This window comes from Gavialis gangeticus, unplaced genomic scaffold (genome assembly GCF_001723915.1).
Source record: "Gavialis gangeticus isolate Ggan-Ray unplaced genomic scaffold, GavGan_comp1, whole genome shotgun sequence".
Lineage (NCBI taxonomy): Eukaryota > Metazoa > Chordata > Crocodylia > Gavialidae > Gavialis > Gavialis gangeticus.
In genome coordinates, this window is record NW_017728998.1 from 4234472 (window position 1) to 4243358 (window position 8887).

Genomic DNA, 8887 nt, shown 5'->3' on the forward strand with positions numbered 1-8887 from the left:
GGGATCCCCAAGAAAAAATGCCGGAGAGCCTGCCGAGGTCTCCTCAACACTCTGTTTCTTTGTCACGAGGGTGGCAGGGAGGGAGAGCTGCTGCGCTTTCTGCTGCTGTGTATCCAGGACCGTGTTGCCAGCTGTGACTAATATGCTGCAGGGGTGGAAGAGATTAGACCAAGCACCTTAGCAAGAGCAGGCTCAGGTAGTGCAGCCATCACGTGGCAAGACCAAAGGAGCACTTGGTGCATACGCCAGGGTATAATTGGCTAAATTGTTGGTGGAGATGAAAGAGAAGTGGGAGCAGGGCAGAGACGTAAGGGGAAGGAGATAAGCATGGGGTCGGGTGGAGGGGGAAGTATGTGTTTTCTCATCATTAGAGGGCATGTAGCTGGGCAGCTGGTCGTGGCACCGACTTGGAGCACAGCCAACCCCGGGAAGAAAATGCAGAGCCCTTGCACCAGAGAAAAAAGCCTTCCTTTCTCAGCGATAGCACTTGCTGGATGCAGAAGTGGCTGAGCCCAGCAATCCCTCTGTCACTTTGGTTCGCATCCCGTGGTCCTCCTTTTATCCTGCCTCTGTAACCGTGGTGCTGGTAACAGCTGGGCACTGCAAGGGAGCTGCAATTTTGCAGTCCAAAGAAGGTAGACTTTTCACAGAAATACCCTTTCTTCCCAGAGATGAATGTGGTCTGCGGTGTCCGGAGGGTTCAACCCCGAGCACTGCTGATTGCCATGTGATACAGTTGCCTGCGTGATTAGTGCAGATCCGTGCCCTAAGAAGAATCACATGGGAGGCAACGGGTCGAGTCAGATGCTAACGTGCCTTCCCAAATCTTGCAGGGCTCCCCCCTTCCTTCCTCACAAAGGAGAGCACTTGTTGCATTGAAGGCATGTGGCTTCCCTCACCCCAGGTCTGGAGTCAGGCCCAAGATCAAAAGGCACGAAACAAAACGACAGCAGAGCTTTAAAGCAACATAAATAAACGCCGTGGCTCTGTTGGAAGAGATCTTAGCAAGCGTACAATCGAGTCTCCCTTTTCTTTCAAAAGCAGACAAATAACAGGAACCTCTAATATTTGGACCCCAAAGTACATGACTTCCCTTCCCACCATTCTGCTCAATTGGATTGCTGGGGGAACTGGAGGAAATCCATGGCTTTTATCAAGAAAAAACACTTGTTGGTGCAAGGATGGTGTCGGAACAACACTGGCGCGTGAGAAGGGCTCCAAAGGGCTGTGCGTGGAGAGGTGGCCAGGAGACTCTCTCTGCTACCAGGGGAGCCAACACTGTGGGGAAGGGAGAAATCCAGCTTCAGTCAGCTGCTAACTTATCTTAGTGGGGTTTGAGCCTGAATCCTCTCTCTAGTTTGTTTTGCCGGCAGGCAGCAACCCCATGGAAACCTGAACATGCTGTCCCTAACACAACCGCCCAGGCCCCAACACAACAGGTGTTCTCCAACAGCTTCAGCTCAATGGTTTCGTGGGACTGTGCCTTCAACGCTTGCCCGTGTCAGCCTGGGAAGGCCTGTGCAGTTCAGTATGGCCAGCTCTTACATCCTGCAATCTTTGTCCCTTTTTTTTTAATTTATTTTTTCTATTGTTGTCCTCTTTAGGTAACGTGTCCAGCCTGAGACCTGAACACGCCTTCGAAGGCACCAAAGTAGATGTGGGGAACATCGTTTTGGCTTTGTACAGCGGCCTCTTTGCCTACGGAGGCTGGTAAGATGCAGGCTGATTTCTTGTTGTCGTCACAGTGCAGCGCCGTTCCTTGTCTCTGGCTCCTGATAAGAGTTTGTGTCCCCAAGAGGACAGTGCCATCATGTCCTTTTGTCTGGTGGCAGTCACACTGGGGTCTTAGCCTGCAGGGGAGTGGTACGTGCAGCTACAAGGAAGCACTGGTTTTTAGAGTATTTAAAACGGAATAAATGTAGGGGCTCCCTGGAGAAATGCCCAAGCTGTGTGGAGAGGGAGTACAAGAAAAACCAAGAGATGCTTTTTTCTATCACAGCCCCCCTGAGTCTTGTGGTACCCCAGCTGAGACCCCCTGTTTTAGTGGCTTCTTTATTCATTTCTTGTTGCTCTTGCGTGCAGTGCAAACAGAGAGCTATTGCAGTCGTTGTCGTCCTGTCAGTGTAGCAGTGCTGCTAGCTGTCCCGACATACACAGATCCGTCACATTGCAAGCAAGTCAGCTGCACTGCATGCCGGACTGACGAGAAACACCTGTTTCAGGTCTCAAACCTCCCTGCTGTAGAGATGAGATGCAGCATGCCCTCCTTAGGTGCTCCAGAGCCCTTTGATTACTACAGGCATCTCCATCTGCGTGTACACAGAGTGTAGGGGGGTGGGCTGTCATCATGTGCTGCAACCAGAATTAATCTCATCTTTTTTTTTAAATTGCAGGAATTACTTGAATTTTGTCACTGAGGAGATGATAAACCCCTACAGGTATGCGTGCCCTGTGGTGACTGCTTGGTTAGGGATGAAAACTTACCCATGGTCGACCTTGAAAGAATGCTTCCTTCCATTGGTGTGAAGCTGCCTTTTGCAAGCAGAAAAAAATGTTATTAACCATCCCCAGGAACAAGATTTCACTTGAAGAAAAAAATGAGATCTCGGCCATGGGCAAAGCCTGATAGATAATGAGATTTGTTTTTTGTTTGTGGAAGGAGGACAAAAAGGGAGTAAAAATGCAAGTCAGTGCAGCAGCCCTGTGGTGGACCACAGTGGAAAGTCCCAGTTCCTCACTGTGGCAGCTGTGTCATTTGCCCACTGTGACTTACTGGTGGGCGGAGGAAAGGTGTTCCTATTCCTTTTGGTGTTTTCTTGCAGTTTTGTGAGCTACGTGCCACAAAATATTGAGGGGGGCTCCCAGGGCTCTGCTATTTTACTTCTGACCTAAACAGCCACCCCCGCGCAACCAAAGCAATGGGCCTTTCTGTCCCTGTTTTGCTTATTCCAAGATTGTATGAGGCTGACCATACCACATGGGAAATTTTTTGGCAAAACCCAGATCCTGGCTGTGGGTTCAGTTACACAGGGGGCCAATACCTGCTTGACCCCTGCAGGATCAGATTTGATTACCCTTTCCTTAGCGAGCATAGTTGAAAAGGTATTTGCCGGCTGTAGCGATCCCCTCCTTTTCCAAATGCAGTCACAGCATTTGATTTCCTGTGGCTTTAAACTGCACAGCTCGATTATATGCTGCATTAGGAAGGGTTTTCTTTTTTAATTATTGTGTGTAAACTGAGTTAACTTCTCAGAAAGGGCAAATGTGCCTCTACACAAGCCTCTTTGTGGCTGTATTCTGGTTGCATCCAAGTGTATTTCCCAGGGGCTGCAGTGAGCTCTTTGGTCTTAATGTGCTGACTACCAGCTAAACCCCTAATCTTTCTGTCTCCCTTCTCAACAGCCACCAGCACACAAATGCTTATTCTCACATCAGGAGACTGTGCAAGTTTTAACATGGCGAGCTGGCATGAGGCATGCCCCGGGTCTTTGAAGGAATTGCTTTTGCAGTAAACGTGAGCACTACTTGCTCAGCGACTCGGTGTCCTTTGCACAAACTTCCTCCCGCCGAGTCCCATTTCCTGCTGCTCCCAGCTCTGCCTCCTTGCCAGTCGGGTGGGATCATGTTTTATTTTGATGTTTTCTACTTCTCCATGGAGAGCAAAATCAAGGTTGGAAGCTGGGTGCTTGGCAAAGAAAAGCAGAAGAATTTGTGGCACCTTTTTAAGCTAGTCTAAAATCTGTTCAGAAAAGCTGACCTTTGCAACAGCAGTTTCCTTCCCTAGCCCACACTGTGCCTTGAAATATGTCTCTCTCTGAACTACAGAGCCCTGGATCCTAATCCATCATTATGATTTTCACTTTCCTCCCAGAAACCTGCCATTGGCCATCATCATTTCACTGCCTGTAGTCACCCTGGTTTACGTATTGACAAACTTGGCTTACTTCACTACACTGTCAACAGAGCAAATGCTGACGTCAGAAGCCGTGGCTGTGGTAAGATAAAGCACATCCAGAATGCATCCATCTGTTTTCCTACACCGGTGACCCAGTCTTGTAATCTCTAGTTGCATCTCCTGATTCATTCAGCACTGTAAGCATGGCTGCTTGCAAAAACATGATCTTTTGATAGGCAATAAAGAAAGGTTTTGGGGGTGGGCAGAGTTTTCCCAAAAGGTACTGAGTTGGAGTCATCATAGAGGAAAGGAAAGGCGAGCATTTAATAAAATGGCACTGTTGTTCATGAATTTTCGGAGGTGCTGCTGACAGCTTAACTGAGCATGGGAAAAGGTTGCTACATCCATATTAAATCAGGCTATTCTTGCTCAGTTCTTTCTTATTCATTTTTCCCATTTTTTTTTCTAGTAAGTACTACTGTAGTAATTAAAATCACAGTGCCAAGAGAAATCCTGGAGAAAATGCAGCCTTGGGTAATCTCACTAGCTTAGCACAACCGGGCCAATTGGAGAGGAACCCTTCAGTCCGATATATATTGGTGTATGTGGTTCAGTAAGCAGCTCCCTTCTCTGAGTTTGTACTGAGGATAGTACAGGCACAGTATTACACAGTGCCACTTGTACCAGCCCAGGTTACATTGCTTTGGAAGTAAATCAAGAGAATGACACTGACATGGAACTGGATTCATCCAGCGGTGATTTAGTCTCAAGTCAGGTTGTGATTTCTGTTCATCTAAGATCCTACATAAATCGGGGTGCCGACTCGAACCATATTCGCTCAGGCGGAATCCTGCAGTTTCTGTCTGCTCCAGGATTTTGCATATTGTCGATCTTCAAAAGTTGCATGGTGTGCCTGGCCCTGCTCGAATGCACACCCACAGGGGGAACGCTGAGCGATGCAAACTCTGTTGTCCATAACTCAAGTGTGCAAAGTGCTTTGAAGGTTTGGAAAAGGCAATATGGAAAATCTCTGCCTAGTTAGTCAGTGGTACAGTCCTGATTTTTAAAACTGTGCTGACAGCTGCAAGTGCTCAGAGGTGACAGAATGGCTTTCTTGTTGCTTCCTCCTAGGACTTCGGAAACTATCACCTCGGTATGATGTCCTGGATCATACCTGTCTTCGTTGGCTTGTCGTGTTTTGGATCTGTCAATGGATCCCTCTTTACTTCTTCCCGGTAGGTTTTTTGCAGGTTTCCTTTTCCGGTGCTCGCTCTTGGTCTGGAGCTGCGCTTGGAAGCGCAGCCATAGACAGACACAATGAGAAGGGTCCGGCGAGCGAGAGTGGTTATTTTTTAAGGTCTTACCCAGGACCCAAAAGCCAGGCCTGTCAAGTCCTGTTTGTAATTCTGGATTGAACGAGTGATCCCAGACAGCTTCTGGGGGTGGCTGTAAAAGTAACTGCTTTTTTGCCTTCAGGCTGTTCTTCGTGGGATCCCGGGAGGGCCACCTGCCCTCCATCCTGTCCATGATCCATCCCAGGCTTCTCACTCCAGTGCCTTCTCTCATCTTCACAGTAAGTGTCGTGTGGGCTTTTAGATCTGATCACATAACAAATTAATTCCAAGAATCCAATATATCCCTTGGTGAATTGTTCCCAAGATGGATTGCCTTCATGGGTCAAGTTGCTTCTTACCTAGGCTGAGTGAATATGTCTAGCTTCCAGCCACTGGTTCTTACCTTTGCCTGGTACCTTTGGGTGGTAGATTGATGAGCCCTCTACTATCAGGTTTTCTGTTCCTAGTGTATGTCCTTACAGACCGTGATTGAGTCCCATCTTTGTCTCTGTTTGTTTAAACTAAATAGATGGAATCTGTGAGTATTTGTGCTGTGTGATCAGAGGTGTGACTGCAGCATATATGCTCAAACCCTTTGCAGCTTTAACTCGCTGGCTTGCATATCAATAGTGGTGAGCTCAGGACTCCAGGAATTCCTTGGGTTATTAGCCCATGCTAAAATCAGGGCAGACATGTCTTTATTGAGCTAGCTAAACTAAAACAAGCATGCATATGCTTGCAGCTATTACATCCCCCATTGCAATTTGGATGCATCTTGTGAGGCATATTTTCCAGTCTGGTTCTTCTCTGAATACTTTCCCATTTGTCATCCTCCTTGAATTATGGACAACAGAACTTGGCACATTATTCTCGTAGTAGTCACACCAGTGCCAAGCACAAGGGTGATATTGCTTCTCTACTCCTAAGCCAGAGGCCTCTGTTTATACATCCAAGGATTGCATTGGCCCTTATGACTATGATATCACACTGGGAGTTTGTGCAGCTGCTTGTCCACTGTGAACTTCAGGTTCTCTTCGGAGTCACTGCTTCCCAGGACACTTGCTGTGTAAGAGGCACAAAATAACTTACAGTAGTGTAGCAGAAGTACAAGGGGACTGGTGTGGATAGGCTTGAGTGTGAGGATTGAAATGCTTTGGTTGAGCTGTATGGAAAGGACTTAGCCAGGAACAGCAGGCAGTGACTTAGATGAGGACAGAGGTGGCTCTAGCAGAGCTGTAGGGTGCAATCATCGTGCATTGTCCCTTCCACGTCTGGCTCTTCCATCACCTTGGATTCACTTTCCTTGCTACCTCCCCTTCCTTCTCGCTGCACTGGATATGTCTCTTGTTACCATAACATGTCCTTGGATAGCAGGTTTCATTTTGAAATAATTCCGTGGAGTAGGTTAGTAAAAGTTCAGGCACCTCCAGTGAGCTCACCTGCATTTCCTTTGCTGTTTCTGGAGGGCGGATAGTTACCCTTTGGCAGCGTGTGGTATTCTCTGCCCGCTTGTCCTTTGGCTCATGGCTTTTGTTTCTGGTTGCAGTGTATTATGACCCTGATGTATGCCTTCTCCAAGGATATCTTCTCCGTCATCAACTTCTTTAGCTTCTTCAACTGGCTCTGCGTGGCTCTGGCAATCATCGGCATGATGTGGCTCCGCTATAAAAAGCCAGAGCTGGAGAGACCCATTAAGGTGAGGATGGTGGAGCGGGAAGCCTTGCAGACACCGTGCTATTCCTTCTGTGCCCTGGCTTTCCAGGATGCAAGTCTAATGGTGAAGAAAATGATGGGGATTAAAGGCTTCTGGGGAGAGGCTCTCTTACGTGAAAAAAATAAAAGGGAGAGAACCTGTGTAGGGAGGAGAGGACAGGGTGCTCTTTGCCACCTGAACAAGTCAGTTGGATGCAACTCTGTAGTAGACAAAGCTTAAATGCAAATGAACAGGAGACCTCTGCCAAATGACTCTCTGCTGTTGGTTAAATACCTGTTAGGCAGGTGTCTGTGCCCAAAACTCCTCTGCTAATGTGAATTGGCTTCCTCACTGGCAGGGAGCCCAAGGGCTGATTTGGTTGTGGACATACCTTCAGCATTGGAGGTTGGCAGGCCCTTGAATAAGGAATTTCACCCTGCCATAGTGGCTCTGGGTATTATTAGTAGACGACTTTAGTCTCTGTGGCTCTCAATCAAATACTTTGCACCAGTAAGGAATTCACTTTAAATATACTCATTTTAGGAAATAACGAAGGGAGCTTTATTCTGTTTGTCCCTGGCTGCCCTGGAAACACTCTGTTGGTGGGAGGCCAAGTCCATGTCAAGCTCTCCTTAAAGATTTGTACATCCCATTACGAGCCAGAGAGCATGCTCCAGCAACAAGTGATGCAGCCCGAAGGGAAAAAATAGTACAGACCTACACTGCAGTCTTCCCAGGGCATCACTTCTCCAAAAGAGCCAGACCACTGTCAGAAGTGCCGTCCCTGCTAAAAGCAACGTAGCTGAATCCCCTAGTTTAAGAGTACCGAAAAGTCTGACTCACTGGCCTAAGTCTGCATTGGTGACAGTGATACGTTTGGGACGATGGATCTGATGCTCTGGCCTGGAATGACCTGGAAATGAGAGCCTGGAAGTCTTGAGTCTGCTGAGGACTTGCTGTGTGGATTGGGAGAAGTCACTTAGTCCTCCTGTGTCCTTTTTAGCTGTTTTTAAGATTGGAAGATTCTTTCTTAACTCCCCAGGGTTGATAAAGAGCAACAGGTAAATGCCAAACTTCCTGACGGAAATCGAAACCTCGCAGGCCTCTCACTCCAAGCCGTGGGCAGTCCGGTGTCTTTATCAAAGAGCTGTCATGGGGTCTCCTTCTAGGACGAAAACTGGTTTGATAAACTGCCCTGGCAAGTAACTGGCCTCTCTGTTTCTTACCAATTTTGACTAACTTCCTGCCTTTCTCGTGGTTTCTTTGCCCAGGTTAATGTGTTACTGCCCATTTTCTTCATCCTGGCTTGCTTGTTCCTCATTGTGGTCTCCTTCTGGATGACGCCGGTGGAATGTGCGACTGGTTTCGTCATCATCCTCAGCGGGCTCCCTGTTTACTACTTTGGTGTCTGGTGGCAAAACAAACCCAAGTGGATCCTTCAGGGCATCTGTGAGTATCCAGCCAGAGAACATAGGATGCTACTGCAGCTTTTGCTCCAAGCATTGTGATATTTTATTTCCTATTGAACCTGCAGAAGCAAGCAGCGCTGGCCACAATTAGCATTGCAAAGGATTTTGTGGTACTAGCTTTTGTGGATTTGTGTTGCTCAATCCAACTGGCCGTGGGTTGGAGCGAGCTGAGCGCTCAGTAGACAAGCTGACCAAAATGATCTGCCACCCTTTGTCATTGCAAATCACAGAGCAAATACAAAGGGTTTTTCTCCTAGCAAACAGGAAATGTATGGAAAGAGAAATCCTTTGGAAGAGCTGAAGTGCAAACTCTTTCTTAGGAAAACAGCATGCCGGCAAAGCAGGAAGAGAGATGAAGTAACACTGTAAAAATCTGGGTGCAATCAGCCTACTTCTGACGGCAGAGATCACAGCGAATCCTGATGGGTCATAAGCATCATGGGCAGTGGGAGCAAAGCCCTCCTTGCCATTATAGCATGGCAGTAGCTTAAGGAAA

General features: G+C 47.6%; 1 protein-coding gene across 1 annotated transcript in view; it reads left to right on the plus strand.

Annotated features, from left to right (window-relative positions):
- SLC7A5 (solute carrier family 7 member 5) overlaps positions 1-8887 on the plus strand; it is a 55270-nt gene that overhangs the window by 35674 nt on the left and 10709 nt on the right. The window contains exons 3-9 of the mRNA XM_019505416.1: positions 1605-1710; positions 2394-2438; positions 3872-3995; positions 5027-5130; positions 5372-5468; positions 6776-6925; positions 8194-8371. Coding sequence (XP_019360961.1) covers positions 1605-1710; positions 2394-2438; positions 3872-3995; positions 5027-5130; positions 5372-5468; positions 6776-6925; positions 8194-8371 — 804 coding nt within the window. The remainder of the gene's footprint in view (positions 1-1604; positions 1711-2393; positions 2439-3871; positions 3996-5026; positions 5131-5371; positions 5469-6775; positions 6926-8193; positions 8372-8887) is intronic.